Below are 17,530 nucleotides of genomic sequence, written 5' to 3'. Positions count from 1 at the left end.
CCTTTCCCTAGTCTCCTTTTCTGTAAAATAAAGATAATCATAGTACCTGTTTTATAAGATTGCTATGACGATTAAGTGAGTTATGTGTAAAACACTTGGAGTCATGCCTGACATATGATAAGTGATGAATTAGGTTAGCTTTTATGTAACTTTACAATTACTATAGATATTACAAGAAAGTCTTATAACTGTATTTTGTATTTCCAAGGAAATTCAAAATATTGTGATCATTTTTTTTCAAAATACTACAATTGGCTATTTGTATTTCTTCCTCTGTGAATTGCCATTGCTTTATTGATTTATAGAATTTATATATTATACATATTAACTCTGTTTTACATATAACGATTTTTTTTCCACTTGGTTATTTTATCAATTATACTATCTGTCAACAATGTACATGTTCCTGTTTATCTGCCAGCACTAGATGTTATGACTCTCTCTATTCTTTGTCAGTTTGATAGACAAATAATGAGATATCCTTTTAGTTTGTATTTTGGGATTTGTAGTCAGGTTAATCATCTTTTCATATGTTTATTGGTATATATTAGCTTTTGCTGAGTAATAAATCATCCCAAAACATAATGATAAAACAACAGGCATTTACTATACCTTATGGTTCCATAGGTCAGTTGAAAGTTCTTTGGTCTAGGCTAGACTGGCTGATCTCTGTAGTCAACTGATGGCTTGGCTGGGGCGAGATGGTCTAGTATAGTTCACTTACATATCTGACAGTTGATCTATTGATCTATTGGACCTCAGCTGGAATGGCTTATGTCTACTCCATGTGGTCTCTCATTCTCTAGTTGGTTTTTCAGAGTTTCTCCTCATGACGGTCTCAGGGCAAGGCCAGTAAAAAAGCACTTTTAAAGCCGCTGTTTGTATTACATTTGCTAATGTTTCATTGCTCGAGGATAGTACAGTGGCCATGCTTTGATTCAAGGGGTGGAGAAGTAAACTCAAAGCACTCAGTGGAAGAAAATGCAAAATAATGTGGCTACTTTTTTCCCCTATCTACTGAAGTTGGTTATTTGTATCTCTTCCTCTCTGAATTGCCACTGATTTACTGATTTATATAAATTATTTATATGTTATACATATTGGCTTTTTAAGTTTTACATATAACAATATTTTCCTACTTGGCTATTTAACTTTATTGATGTGATCTTTTGCTGTGTACAAGTTTTGGGCATTTTTTACAGTGAAATCTGTTACTATTTTTCCTTATGGTTTTGAGAATATTTTTGCCTTTGGCTGACCAGACTTGAAGGCAGAAACCATATTTTACTCTTTTCTTAACCCCTCAGAATGCAGCATAGAGCTCAGCTCATGTGCTTATTAAGTAAATGATTATTGAATGAATTCATTCACTGAAGGTCAGTCTCACTTATTTATCTATTAATTCATTAATCAGTACTTGAAAACTGACTTCTCTCATGGTGCTTAGAATGAAGCATAGTGGGTAGTAATGAAAATATCAGTGAGACTTGGGTTCAAATTCCATTTTTCTACTGTACGACCTTGGGCATATTATTGAACATCCCTGAGTTTCAGAATTTTGAAATTGAAATTCCTTCCTTCAGTATTACTGTAAGAATTCAAGTGGACAATGTTTGTAAAACACCAAGACCTATTATGTAGTATATAGTAAACAGTGCTAGCTTTCTTTCCTGTGTGGTATAATCTGAGAACTGCTGGAAAAGCTAGCTATCATTCTTTGTCAGTCTCCTCTTAGCAAGTATCATGATCCTTGCTTCTTCCATTACAGACTCATTTCTTTGGTTTGCTCTTCTAAGAGTTCTCAGTGGGTTGTCACTTTAGGATATTCTTGGTTTTTATGTAAGCAAATCAAATTGCCTTATTTATTGGGAGCTGAAGATCAGGGCACTGAGGAGTTAAAGAGTTTTATTTAATTCTGTCTTGGAGGATATAGATATTTGTGGGAGTGGGCAGGCATATTTTGGGCAGCATATGGGCAGAAGGGAATTTGGCAGATGATTGAATCAGAAGAGCCCAGAAAGAGAAGGTGACTTGGCTCCAAATACAGATTCCTCTCACAGCAGATATATTTTCTGACCCCAGGTAAACATGGTCAGTTGGAGAGCATCTCTCTCTCTGGTAAAATGGATGGGAAAGATTAGAAGGCAGCATTGTAAGGCTTGGGGGAATTTGTGAGGTGACAAACCTCATTTCCAGGTATTCCCAACTTCTGTCCTGTGCCCTTTCCAGCTTTTTGGCTGCCTCTCTTTACTGTCTTCCTTCTCTTTCCCCACTTTCTACCAAACTCCAGATCCTCCAGGTGCCATCCTGCCAGACTTGTAAACATTCCACATTCCCTCACATTCAAGATTTATCCAGTATACTGCTACCTTGGAATGACAGAAGGGCTCCTGCAGAGACATCAGCACTGGCAGGCTGGCTTTGCCACTACCCTTCATGTGACCACTGACCAGTTTCTTTTCTATGGCCTCAGTTTGCCATTTATAAAGTGTGAGGCTTGTACCAGGCAATCTAAAGTACCGTCCAGTTTAAACAGTCTTTGATTTGATAGTACCGTGCTTCCTCCAGCCCCACATCACAGAATGGAGTATGCATTTAAGTGCATTTAAGTGCATGTGAGACTTAAGTAAAGTCTCACTGTGTGGACATTCTGTCTATTCCCTGGAATTAAAAAGTTTCCTGCCAATTGACTGAAGCTAATTCTAATTAGAACATATGTTATTTATCCTGGACGGAAAATTTCTGGTGTTCAAAGGTGGGGAGAGGATGCTGTTTCCTCCAGCAGACAGACGGTCCTATTTGGCTGGGAGGCAGGGATGGGAAGTAGGCATATTCTTTGGGCAAACTGGCTTGGCACAACTCCTGGGTGAGAACAATTTGTTGTTAGACACAGCCTAGTCACATCACGGATGTCCTTGTCTCACTCCAAACTCAACTATACAGTGAAAAAGTTAGTAACTTCCTTTAGTTATTTCCAGTCTTGTGCATTTTGGTATCATCTTACTAGTTGCCCAATATCTTCTTGGAAGAAACCTTGAAGATGAAGTTATTGCTAAGAGAATTACTACATACATAAGAGGATAATGAAGAACAAAAAAAGATTGAAGTGTTGGAAGCATGCCTGGGAATTGGATCTCTTCAGGGGAGACAAGAAGGCAGAGAAGATACTAAAAATACTTTAACTTAAGGTTGACCCGTAGAAATGGCTCCAGTAGTTTTTAGGATCCAATAAAAAGAAATTAATGCCAACTTTAGGATAGATAAAAGATGGAACATTCTAAAGGTGAGTCCTATTAAACATTTATTCATTCTTAAAACTCTGCTCAGTAGTTACTTTTTGACAGAGAAGACTTTTCTGACTGTGTTCTCATATCTTTTTCTCCTTGCCCATGTAACTCCAACTCTCATTCAGGCCAGATGTTACTTCCTCAGGGAGCCTTACCTGATCCACTAAACCCTTCCTCGACTTTAACCAAGTCTGATTATGTTCATCATTGTGCTATTTCATAGCACCTTATAATTCTCTCATAGTACCTATTGTGGTTCCAGTGGCATACTTATTTATGTGCTTAGTTTTCCACATCTATTTTTCACATTTGCCTGTAAGCAACATGAGGGTTGAAATCATATGTTTATTTCACTGTTGTGTCTCCAGGGCCAAGTGCAATACATAGTACATGGGAGATACTCAATGAATATGTTTAGTAAATGAATGAATGGACATATAAGTGACTTAATGAGAGTTTTTTTTTTTTTTTAAAAAAAAGAAAGAGAATTTTCCTTTTCTGGACAGCAAAAACAAATAACTAAACTAAAATCCAAACAATTCCACCAAGTATCCTGGATAGTTTGGAGGCTGTCTTTGCCTCTTTGGCTCATTGCTTAGGGCTTTGATTCCAGAAATGCTTTTAGCTAAGAACTTTTTGGTTCACTGCCAAGCCCCCAATTTTAAAAATCCTTTTAACCAAAATAGTGCTCATTGGGCAGTGCTCATTTTAAATATTTAGAACTTAAAGATATCTACTGCTGTTATAAAAGTGAGATATTTGATCAAGAACACTTTGAAAAAATTTTAAGTCAATACCAGACTTCCAAGAAACCGTACAGACAGTTGTTATGAAGACATAATACCTTCTTCCAAATACATATCAGTGAAACTCCACCCAACACTACAATTCTGAGTTAATAAGAAGCACAATGAAATAGCCTCACTACGCAATAATTTGACCTGCTTTTTGCTCTAAGCCCACCCACAGTTCAAAGGACAGGGAGCTCTATCTGCAGCAGTGCCAAACGTGAATGTGGGAAGAGAGGGATAGAAGACTCATTGGAATAAGCATATCGTGCTGCAGTGAAATGTATTTTCATTGATATTCATATTTAACCTTTCATTTTTTTCTCTGTAAAAAGAAGATAGTTAAAAGCGATGACTTTGAGGTTTTATATGTTTTTATTTAAGCAAAATCATTTTTTTCCCCCAAATGAAAACTACATGAAGCCCAAATGTAAAAATCAGATGAAAGTTGAACAGCTTGGTGAGAGTGTATGTGTGTGTGTGGGTGTCTGGAATTCACTCTATTGACTTAACCTCCACCATTCTCAGAAACTTTTTAGAAAATGAGAAATAACTCCTTGAAGCAGTTTGAAAAACACAGCTGTCTCTAATTTCTAATTCAATTTAGTTCATTATATGGGTGTTGATTTAGGTCTACAACTATTTCGATGACTATTTTTAAAGAAAAATATGTTCATGTCTTAATGGGCCATTATTCAAGGCAACAATGAATACAAGAAAATCTAAATGCAAAAACAAGATTTAAACAACATTTTGAGTGTATCACAATGCAATTTAGTGAGAATTTTTATGTTACTATAAAAATTAGATACTTTTCAGTATAGCACACAAAAATATAATGAACAAAATATTTTAGGTTATTGTTATGCTTCAATTATTAAGAACAATCATTTGTTAACTTGCCAGATGCTATGCCATTATGGCAAGTATTTCCTTGTGAATAAGACACATTTTATGGAAATATTTAAAAGTGTTTGCAAGATCTTTATCAAGGAAAAATAGCATCAATCTCTAAAACATATATAAGATATATAAAATTATGCATCTTACTTTTACTTATAGCAAACTCTTAGCCTTGATCATAGAAGTATAAATTGAACTAATAATGAATTTGATCAGAACCCTCAGACTATGGTTGTAATGAAACAGCTCAACACCAGTCCCCAACATAAACTAGAGGGGATAGTGCTATAATATAGGAAAAGGTGTTAGGCACAGGGACTGATATAGATGTGAGCCCAGATGGGATCTATCTTTTGGCAATTATTCTTAGGAAGATGTCCCTAATAGCGATTCCTTGTGTGGCACTGGCCATGCGATTGCAATCATATCTTTCATAGTGTCAATAGCAGAACTCTTAAGAAGCCATAGGCCACAAGCCACGATATCCATTGCAGTAGGGTCTCTGCTCCTCTATTTTCTTTAAAAGCTATGTTTAGCCACCCTTCTTTTCCCTTTTCTTAAATTTTATTTTAACCCATGTTTTTTTTCCTCCCACATTGTGGAATGATATCACATTTCCTATTATTAGTCCAAAGAAGATAGAGAAAATACATTATTTGGGTGCAATCCAAGGAGATTTGGAGTGGATGTAGGAATAAATGATGAGAGACATTTATATTTTTGTGGCTCTTGATTCCCTTCCAAAGGAAGGGTAAGAACACATTTACTTTTTTACATTTAATTTTTATGTTCCCTATATAAAGACTGTAAACAAATCATCTTCAATAACACATTTACTTTTTTACATTTAATTTTTATGCGTAGGTAATATTCAAGTGGTTCAAAAGCCAGCACACATAAGTGTACAATAAAAAGCCTTCTTCATATGATTGTCTCCCAACTACCTAGTTCTTTCCTAATGGGTCATCCTTGTTCTTAGTTTCATGTTTCACCTTCCAAAAATTCAAACAAACATGGATTCTTATTTTAGGAAAACTAAGTAGATGATTTTTAAGATCTGCCCCAGGAATCTGGTAGGTATTTTTTTTCTCATATCTAAAGCTCATATACAAAATCCTTCTGATATTTTATTGTAAATGGCTTTACAAATAGGACGGAGGACTCACTGGAGGAAGAAAGCTTCTTATAACTGGCATGATAAATAAGAGTAGCAAAGTGTTGTCAAGTCTAGATTCTTGGGTACACGATTTCCCTTTCTGTTACTGAAAATCAAGGGAGAAAACTGGGAGAAGCAAAAGGAAAAAGAATCCAGATCAATATCTAGAAATGATTTACAGATGAAATGTGATTGTCTTTTCAAATGAACTGCTTTTTCTATTATTTCCTAAAGTCATTAAATAAACCATGGTCAGTGTCAGCATAGTTCAGTGAGTTCAGAGCAGATCCCTTGGTTTTGGCAAGTCACTCGACCTGCCCTAGAAATGAGGCTGGATGGAACCAGAGCTGAAAGAATTAATGACTTTCTGGGAGCATGCCTGGAATGAGTGAGTGTAAGAGATGACGAGGTGTTCACTCAGAGGCAAGACTGGATAGGCATATGGAAGGGAAGCTGTGCTCTGGTGTTATTTTTAGAGGCTATAATTTTACTGCTCGGTGTCCTAGCTCATCTTCTATTGGAAAATTTTTCTTACTGGAACCTATGTCCTTTCTTTTGCAATCTTAAAGTTACCATTGAGTCTAGAAGCAAGGTAGATGCTTCAGAGTCAGGCTTGGAAACCTATCTAGTCAAGATTTTCTCCCTCAATCCCATGCATTGAGTTAACATTATGAGAAAAAATGCAACTCTAACTTTCACTTGTATTAAGATTTGACATTGAAATTCTTTCTAAGTAATCAGATAAAAATATAACTCCTAGTTGTAACATCTTCAAAACTTCGCCTTAAACATCAGACATTGGCAGTTGCCATTAAAAACAAATCGAGGACTTCATGGCAGGCACAGTGCTTGGCATAAGTAGTTACTCAAAGGTCTGGAAAATGAGTACCAGTAAGCCTCAAATGCTCAACAGCACCTGATCACGTTTCTAAGGCATTATGTAAAAACTGTAACATTTGCTTTTTTCCCTATAAACTTAGTAATTGTTAAAATAGTCTTTTAAATATGGACGAGAAAGTCAATTTAGACTCAGGAGAGTACTTTCACTTTTAACCTCACTATTTGGGAAGTGGAAGCCAAGTAAATAATGGACTTGTATCAGATAGATCTGGAATAAAATTTGCCCATCTGTCTGTCCATCTATCCGTCTGTTGTCTGTCTGTCCATCCATCCATCCACCCACCCATCCACCTACCCATCCATCCATCCATCCATCCATCCATCCATCCATCCATCCATCCATCCAATACTTACTAAGTTCTCTATATGCTGAGACTAGGCAGAATATCCCTATATAAAGACTATAAACAAATCATCTTCAATCTTCATCCTCATGGGATTTACCATCTAGTGGAAGAGAGTAATAAATTAATCATTGATTATGGTAATCTTTATGAAACAACAGGAAGCTGAATTAGAGGATAATGGGATGAGAATGTGTAGATATTAAGATAGGTAGAGAAACTGTCTATGAGAAAGGCATTTAAGCTGAGATCCAAAGGATGAGCAGAAGTTAGCCATGCAAAGAGTGGCAAATAGCATTCCAGGCACAGGGATCAACATGAATAAAGATGCTGGGGTAGGAAAGGGCCTGATGTATCCAAGTTATTGAAAGGCAAGTGAGAATTTGAATTCCAGCTCTGGCTTCAACACCTGTGGAAGATAGAATAAGCTACTCAATCTTTTGAGACTTCATATCTTCATATTTAAAAATAAAATAATAGTGCATACCTTGCAGTGTTGTTGAGAAAATTTAATGGATATTTAATGAGAGAACATGCAGCTTACTTGAATCACTTTACATCTATACAAAGGTCTGCGAGACCCCAGCTGATTCACATGACCCAATGTGTTTGACTTATCTATTCCCCTAATCATTTTATATAGACCTTAGAATCAACCATCACTGGAACCAAAGAACATCCTTCATCCTTGATATTTTCACATTCAACAAGAGGATAGACTAGGCACAGAACATAGAATAGGCCCATTTGTTCGTCTTAGAAACCAGAAATCAAAACAGGGAGGGAGAGAGAACATGAAATGAAAGGATTTTCTTTTAAAAATGTGCTTCATAATTTATGGAATAAATTTTAAAAGTCAGATAGGATTTTGTTTTTACATTTAAAGAGGGCTGAGGTTTGGGCCTAGGTGTTCAGGAAACAGAATAAATAAAACCGAAATAATGGTCATTGTATACTCCATATAGAGCAAATACAATGCTTGGCAAGTTATGTACTTTATCTCATTTAATCTTCACAATAAATCCTGCAAGATAGGTCTTATTAGCCTTGTTTTACAGATGGTGCAAATGAAGCTCAGAGGGAAATGCAGACTTCGTTTAGTCCTTATATTATTTTGTGAAATTTAATATGGAATTGGGCAATGATGATAGTCTTAACATACAGTGTATATATAGTTGATATATGTCTTTAGAATATTTAATTATTGTGGCAATAACACATTATCATTAATTGATTGATAATTAATGAAAATAATTATAATTAATAATGACAAAAATGCCATTATCATAAATTTAACTCAACAAGCCTTTACTGAATACCTAACTCAGGCACTATAGTGGGTAGGGATATATAATGCACAGCTTGTTTGTGGAGATGGAAAGTAACTGATAGTCCATTGCAGATAGGGTGTGCAGTACGGGAGGAGTGGATTTGTAGGCGATACCATGGTAAGAGTTTTGGATCTTTACTATGGATGATAGGCACTTGATCAGAGTAGCATTTCAGAAAGACTGCTCACACAGCTATTTTTAGACAAGGCTTTGTAAGCACCAGTTTATTCCATGGGGCCATGTTAATAACCTTCCTTTTACATTATGCTCCCTCTTCCCTTTTAGGAACAGTGGATGGTGCCATGGACCTGATCTTGATCAATTCCCTACCTCTTGTGTCTGATGCTGAAACATCCCTCACCTGTATTGCCTCTGGATGGCGCCCCAATGAGCCCATTATCATAGGAAGAGACTTTGAAGCCTTAATGAATCAGCACCAGGACCCACTGGAAGTTACTCAAGATGTGACTAGAGAATGGGCTAAAAAAGTCGTTTGGAAGAGAGAAAAAGCTAGTAAAATCAATGGTGCTTATTTCTGTGAAGGGCGAGTTCGAGGAGAGGCAATAAGGATACGGACCATGAAAATGCGCCAACAAGGTAACATGCCCCTTAGCTGTGGGCAGGCGAGGTCCACAGAGACACACACCCCACTTTGTTTTGTCATTTGCTCACTTGGAGGCTGGGCATGAGCTGCCTGAATATGGAGCTTGAAGACTTTATCTGCTCTTTCCAAGCATTGCTGTCTCTAGTACACAGCATTAGAGATAAAAGAGACCATCTATTTCAACTCCCTCACATTTAACTCCTTCCCTAGACATTATGCCTAGTATAAGGTGAAATGAAATATATGTTCTACTAAGGGCTCCATGGCCCTTATGGAGACATGAACATGTTGCATGTATGTAATATGAAAATCATAGCAATGAAGATAACTGTGCATTGCCAAATTTTTGGCAATTTTGAGCTTTCTTCTTGACTTTTTAAATCTGATTCTTTATTTCTTTTGTGCCCCTGAGCATTCTTAACAAAAGTTAATGTTTTCAGGGAAAAAATATGGTAGATATAAAAAAAATTAAAAAGGGAAACATCTATGAGAAGCTCAACTTAATTGATTATTGGTGTGTCAGTTACCTACTGCCACAAGAATGCTGTATAACACACAACCACAGACCACAGTGACATGCAACAATAAGCATTTACTGCTTGTGAGGCTAAGTCAGCTGCACTGACTGTGTGGCTCTGCAAATCTTGACTGGGCTTTCTTATGTGTATGGATATTGGTTGGCTACAGATTTAACTGGCTGGCCTTGATGGGCCAACTTGGCTGTGCCCCTTGTACATGTTATCCTTTAGCAGGCTAACCTAGGTATGGTCTCATGGAGATGCTAGAAGTGTGAGAGAACAAATGGAAACACATGAGGTTTCTTGAAACCTAGTCTCAGTATTGTTCACCCTCACTTTCCCCTCATTGTATTGCCCAAAGCAAGTCACGTAGCTGAGCCTAGAACAGAATGGGAGGGCAATACCCAGTTAAATGGCAAAAAGTATGGATACAAGGAGGAATGATGAATCGGGGCCCTTTTTGCAGGCTGCTATTCTCAAAAAGAGATCAGGATTTAAGTTTAGTAGTCAAGTACCCAGGCCCAGCTCACAGAACACCAGAAGAAGGATATTGAGAGCCTTCTGTAAGGGAAGAGTATTACTCTTTGCTACCACCTCATAGAAGTGATGTGATAGAGATTTTCTCCCAAAATGGAAGTGAGTCCTAAACTTTAGGCCTGTTCGCCAAACTGTTGGCAGTTGGAGGAGACGATGTCATGAACATTACTTAATGATTCTGTTTTGTCCTAAGGCTCCCAGGCCTGGACAGGCAGGTACACTGCTGGGGTTCAGGATGCTGTCTCTGGGAGGAAGGTATAGAATTCCAGCAGAGATCTCTCCTTGTTCTGACTGGAATGATCTGGCCCCTCATCCATCAGCCCTTTTCTCTGAGCTGGTCATACCTAAAATGAAATAGTCCTTTCCAAATGACTATTATAACCACAGGGGCCTATGGACTGAGAATGTGTCACCTGTGGACTGAGAATGTGTCATTTCAGGAGATAATGACATTGTGAGTCCTTTAAGGTTTGACTTTTAATTATAACATTGATCCAAGCAAATAATACATCTCTGTATATTTCACTGATAGGCTGTTTCTTATCTAGGAATCTGCAATTTTTTTATATCAGCGCTTGTCAAAGTTGAAAGTGCTGATATCACCTGCAGGTCATGTTAAAATGCAGACTGATTCAGTAGCTCCTGGAGAGAGGGTCCTGACATTCTGCATTTCTAACAACGTCCCAGGTGATAAGATACTCATGAGGGGACCAAGGGTTTAGTAGAACCCTAACTGGGATCCACCTGAAAGTATTTCTTTGAATTTGCTAATGGTGGTAATTAAAAGATTTGAAGGCAGAAAACTCATTTTAAGGTCAAAAGTGATAAAATCACTATTCATTACAAATGAAGGAAAAGGTTTTCTTAGCAAAACTGTAATGTTCCCGTTTAAATGACACCAGGGTGAGTGGGAAAAGTGCACAATAGACATTCCCAGGAATGCAGCTCTCTGGTGAGGGAAGAGAGGTTGAACAAAAGGATGTGAGGTGTGCCAAAGCTATCATGGCTGAAAGTCACCTCTATTATGTTTCACATGTGTCATTTGGGATTTGACTTATATAAAAAATTATGTCCTGCTGATATTTCCATATTCTGAATGAAGACGATCTGAGATTTGTGCCCCAATGGTTTCACAGGAATGAAATGTGAAGTGCCGCTCCTGGCCTGTCCTAGCATCGTCCTGGACAAGGTATAAATAAGAACCTGTAGAGCATATTACACCAGAACAATGGGAGTCAAAACCAACTGTAATGATCCCCCTGAACTGAGAGTCCAGGTCAGCACAGATAAAGGATGGAGTAAATTCAGTTAAATGAAGCAATGGCAGGCTTCAAATAGCGAGAAACAGTTGAGAAAAGATGGCTTTTAGATTCATATTCACCTGAGTTTTAATTCTTTCTTCATTACTTATCATCCATGTGGCCTTAGACAAGTTATTTAACTTCTGTTGGTCTCATTTTTCATCATCTGTGAAATGGGTATAATAATATCTTCAAAATCGTCTTACATTTTAAATAAGATGGTGTATGTAAGAGCCAGTTCCCATGACTGCATTTAAAGTAAGATTTGATTTACAGAACAGATATGTTCCTAAAAATCTTGTGTAAAGTGAGACATTGCAGAATAAGTTACATTATAATAACAATAGCAGTGTGTATATGGTGGGTATGCAATTTGATGCCAAGCATCTGACTTCAGAGCTGGTATTTCTGACCACTGCATTACCCTTGGCATATCACTTTTAATGTTAACCTCCCACCCTCATTCTGAGCACTTGTTTTATAAAGTACAATGACTCCAACTGAAACCCTACAAAGTAAGCCAGGGCACAGAGTAGAGGCGTGGGCGTAGAAGTCAGCCAGATGTGGGTTTGAGCCTAGCTCTACGACCCAGGGCAAGTTACTTAATTAAAATCGTAGTTTCCTCATTTGAAAAAAAAAAAATGAGGATAGAGATTTTACCACATACATTTGAGAATCAATTGAGATCACCAACATTATCTGGCTCACAGTAAATGTTTAATCATTACCATTGAAGTACCTTGGAATAAGCAATAATTTAGTGGGACTATTAATTTTCCTACTCGACTGTGGAAAATTTTAATGCAATCTATTAACTAAATTGTAGGAATTTATATAAAACAGGAAAATAGGTAGTAGTTTCCTATATCTTAATAATAACATCTCAGGCTGTTGAACTAATTCTGTTTCTTTTGCTGACCATCCAATGGCTGAAATACAATGCAAAGAAAGTGATATGCTTTATAGTGAATCAGGAAAACTCCCAAAACACTGTCTGTGACACTATTAATTCCCTAGTAAAACATCATGGGAACTCAGAAGTGCCTGCTCAGAGACATAGAGAATAGGATAAACATCAGTATATTCCTGCTTGCTGCTGACCCATGCATCTGGGGTGGAAGTGGAAAATCCATTTGAGATGTGCCAAAACACGGCTTAAACTGGCTCGCTCACTCCAAATGGCCAAACTGTTTTTATCAATGGCATCATCCAAAAAAGTCAAAAGCAGTTCGCTCAAACCTCACTGGAGATTTTGTTTGGGGGCAGGGAGGTATAAATGAAGTTTGAAACATTTTCACATCCAAAGATCTGTTTCAGAGTGTTCTATCATACAAAATGTAGGTTCTTTTTTTTTCCTATTTTTGTTTGAGAAATAGCTTTACTTTAAAAACATCAAATTTCTCACACTTGATTTGTGAATTTGAGAGAGAGGAGCCATTTTTATCTAAATAACACAAATGAACATGTTAAAAGCATAAAGAAAATAGGAAACTTTGAAATCGGATTCATTCATTTATTCTTTCATCCCACAAGGATTCTTAAGACTCTATTTTGTGCCACACAGGGGAGATGTGATGGTGTTAAAATTTCCTGAATACTTATTACGTATCTGATATTCTCCTAGCAACTTCATATACATTTCCGTATAATTCGGATTTTACCAAATGTGTATATGGTGAGAACTACTATGACCCCATATTAACAGATGAGACTTGTAGCTACTGTAATTTAGGTACAATTGCACACCTGTGTCCCAGTTTAGCCCTGGGAAGGTTAACACAGGCTGATCCCAGAGACCAGGGTCTACCCACCACCCTGTGTTGCCTTCCAAAACAGATGTGAACTTCCTCTCCTGGAATGCTCAGTCTAGCAGGGGAAATGCACTAGGAATGGGGCTGTAATGGGGAAGTACAGCTATGATGGTACTTAACCTGGATTCCAGGGGTGTGTAAGGCCCTGGAGAAAGTGACATCCATATAAATGCAGATTATTGAATTGGAGCGGGTAAGACTAAGGGAAAAGAGGAAACAAGAGAAAGGAGGAAGTTCTAGACTTAGACGTGAGTGATTACATGGTCTATTTGAAGAACCCAACATAGTTCAGAATGGCTGGAACTGAGAGCTAAGGTTGCAGGCCTGGAGTATGATGAGTCTAAAGAGCTGGTGTTGTGGAACACATGTGCAGGCCTTGAATGTGTGTCTCAACTTTTACACGTAGAGTTAGGCCTTGAGTAAGAGACTTAACTTCATCTCCCACATTGCTACACTATGAATATGCTGTTTTCGCAGGGCTTTTGTGAAGTTATATGAAATAGTGATGGACATAAAACTATATTATTCTTCTTCTTACTCTTAGTCCTTAACTATCATTAAAGTAAAGGAAACAACTGAAATTTTGCTTAATTATTTTTCATCCATGAGAAACACCTTTGTTTATAACTTTTACTACCATTATTTTCTTCTTCAACCCTTAAGGAATAAGTAAATTATGTTCTTAGTTAAGGTCTGTCAATTAATTAGCTCATCCCAATAATCTTGAGCAAGTCATCTTCCAACTTAGGCCTCAGCGATCTCATTTATGAAATGAAGTGGTCGGATTTTAAAGTCTTTTGAGTGCTAGCATTATATTATCTATGAAAGGCTCTGAAGTTGAGTTACCTAGTTCTAATGCTGGCTCTCCTATGAATTAGCTGTTTGATCGTGGACAGGGTATATAACTTCCCTCTACCTTAGTCTCCTTATTTGTAAAATTAGGATAATTGTAGTACCTATCTTAGAGACATGCTATGAAAATTAAATATGTGTAAAGTCTTCAGGACAATGCCTTGTAGTAGTGGACACTTTTAAAAGGTGCTTATTGTTTTCATGATCCAGTAAAGTCACATGACAACAATCTATGTACCATGTAGAATCTGGACTCCTGTGTCATTAAGATGCCCAGAGTGCAACATGAAGGTTGTGGACCCCTTCATTATTACTCAGCAGAGAACAATCAACCTAGAGACGTTAATGCAGGGAGTGATAGGCTAGAGAGCAATGGAACTCTGGTGTGACTTTGTTCCTACCTAAGAAAACAGGGAGCTTAAAAGTCTGAAATAATAAAGAGCCACAGAGTGGGGAAAAAGGAAAGCTATATTGGGGTTGAGCCTAGTGGAGAATCTTGGTTCCTTTTCAGAATACAATACTGAATGAAGTCCCACGGTCAGTTAAACAATCTTTACACAAAGAGGCAGAAAATATAAACAAACTACATAGAAAGGAACAACCACATGAAATGGTCAGAAAAAATTCTCACAGGAGCCCAAGAACATATCACAAAGAGCAAGAACTGCACACATTAGATTGCTAACTGAAGCACCTTGCAGGTATGAGAGGGAACCCACCAACGTTCCCCACCCCCAGTCCCCTGCCCGCCATCCCTACGTGGTCGGCCCATTTCAGTCCTGTTGAGAAAGCTGCCACTCAAGTCCATATTACAAATGTCAGCTCAGCAGTGTTACCATTTATTTATGTTTGGGAAGGATACAAGCTCAGGATTATTTAATCTACCTGGTAGGTGGTTCCTTTTTATCATCATGTAAAGACCATTTTTATCCTGAAAATGTTTTGATTTTAGAATAATTTTTTCTAATATAAATATTGTAAGTTTATGATAGTTATTATTAGTGCAGTATATATTTTTCTATCCCTTTATTCTCAATCTTGTATGCCATTACAGTTAATGTATAGCTTGTGAAAAGAGCACATGGTTATATAATTTTTTAAAATTCATTCTGAAAATGTCTGACTTTTACCATATATTTGGCATGATTTCTCCCATCTTATTTTCTTTTCTATATGCCATGATTTTTCTTTGGGAATTCTTTTCTTCAATTGTGTCTTCAGTTTACTTCCATTCTCTCTTGCCCTCCATATTTAGAAAAATTATATATTCTGTTTCTCTTCTTTTAGTGGTTTTCTTCACATTTTTTTCTGTTGGGCAAACTTACATGTCAATCATACTTCAATAAAGCTGAAATTTTAAAAATTGGCTTATCTTAATCAAGCCTAAGGTTAAATCCCCTTATTCTTGTAGTTGTGACTATCTACAGATTATGTTATGTAAGTTAAAGTAATTCACAAACTGTTGTAGCTAGGAGAATGTTAGAAGATTTCATTCACAAGTCTTGTCCAATAAACCTAGGAACCAAGACAATATTGTGTTCTAAGCCTAATGCAAAGATGGATGTTTCTAAGTGATATTGTAAACCAAATATGCAATAACTTTTCTACTTTCTTCTCAGTACTGTCTAGTCCCATGACTGTGTCAGTTAATATACAGATAACTAAAGGGTAGAAGGCAAGATATTGGATCCCATCTCTACCTTATTCCTATATTTACACCATTAATAAGTGCAGCCTTGTGCTAATTCAATTTGAGAAATGACTGGGGCATTCTAAAGCAATGAGAATTATTTGGAGTAACAACCCAAAAGGACCAAGGGAAAAACCATTTGGCAAATATCTGACCATTCTTCTTCTATTATATTTTGAAGAAGCTTGGTAGGAATTGGAGAAGGATGGCCGATTCATCCTTAATACAGTTTATAGTTAATATCAGGTCTTAGTTTGGTAATAGATATTAATCAACACGAAGTCTTCACCTCCCCAACTGATTGTGTGGAAAAATGTTTATATGTATTTGATGTGTATATATTTACATTTTAACAGAGGAAATGACCATTCCTTTGATCAGATTCTTAGTTATGTAAACTTAAGAAAGTTTAAAACCTGTTAGCTACCACTGTTTTTAATATCATGAAAACTCCTGCCAAGTGCCAGCCTTCATCTTCTGAAGTTCAGAGTTCACTTGCTCCTTGAAAAAAATACATGACCTCATTTTCTCATTTGTTTTCTCTCTCTCTTTTTAAAGCTTCCTTCCTACCAGCTACTTTAACTATGACTGTGGACAGGGGAGATAATGTGAACATCTCTTTCAAAAAGGTATTGATGAAAGAAGAAGATGCAGTGATTTACAAAAATGGTGAGTATGTGTTTTGTTTCCTTCCAGCACCATGGCGTGAGACATCAGATAGCACAAAGTGTATTGTGTCATTATCTTATTGCATCCTTGGGGGTGGATGTCTGAAGTAAAGCTGCTGTGATGCAAGCTAATCAAATTCTATGACAGAAGCTCTTTTAGGCAATGTGTTTGGTTACCTAATCAAGTAAATTAAAGTAGAGGTCCATACACATATATGAATGTATGTACATTGTATGTACATTTATGAATGAGCAATGTGAATTATGAATGTACAATAAAACCCCATCATGATGTGATAAGTGCGTCCCAAATACTGCCATATATAAAATGTTTGGTTGTTTGATTGCAAGGTTAAGGAAATAACCAAAGTGAGCCTGGAAAGCCAACTGGTTGGAGTTCTGGAGGTTTAACTGGGAAATCCAAATCTGTCTTGGTCCAACTATGGTTTGGCACCACTTGGTGGCCATTGCCTAATCCAGCTGAAATATTGATGGGGACTGTTCCGAGTTCTCTGGATGAATAAGATTTCCAGATTGGAGTAGTAATTCTAGATGCCTTGTTAATGGATTCACTGGCAGGGTTACCTAGCATTACCCACCCAGTTTTGCCTGTTCACCTCCCTCTGTGTAAGATAAAAACTTTAGCCTATCCTCCCTCCATGTGTTTGGTGGTAGATCCCATAGACTAATAGACTATCTACTCTATCACCATAACTTTCTTGACTATTGGGACAGCATTGGGTAGCTCAGCCTCTTCATTCTTCTCCCACATTCAGTATGCTAGAGCACATTAGCTGTATCAGATCAAGGAAAGCTGATCAAGTGGAGGGGCCAGATTAA

General features: G+C 37.1%; 1 protein-coding gene across 1 annotated transcript in view; it reads left to right on the top strand.

The window, feature by feature from the left end:
• TEK (TEK receptor tyrosine kinase) overlaps positions 1 to 17,530 on the top strand; it is a 99,331-nt gene that overhangs the window by 36,146 nt on the left and 45,655 nt on the right. The window contains exons 3-4 of the mRNA XM_006908358.1: positions 8,995 to 9,306; positions 16,581 to 16,691. Coding sequence (XP_006908420.1) covers positions 8,995 to 9,306; positions 16,581 to 16,691 — 423 coding nt within the window. The remainder of the gene's footprint in view (positions 1 to 8,994; positions 9,307 to 16,580; positions 16,692 to 17,530) is intronic.

Source organism: Pteropus alecto, unplaced genomic scaffold (genome assembly GCF_000325575.1).
Source record: "Pteropus alecto unplaced genomic scaffold, ASM32557v1 scaffold222, whole genome shotgun sequence".
NCBI lineage: Eukaryota > Metazoa > Chordata > Mammalia > Chiroptera > Pteropodidae > Pteropus > Pteropus alecto.
Note: the sequence above shows the minus strand (reverse complement) of the source record. Positions and strands in the feature narration are given on the sequence as shown.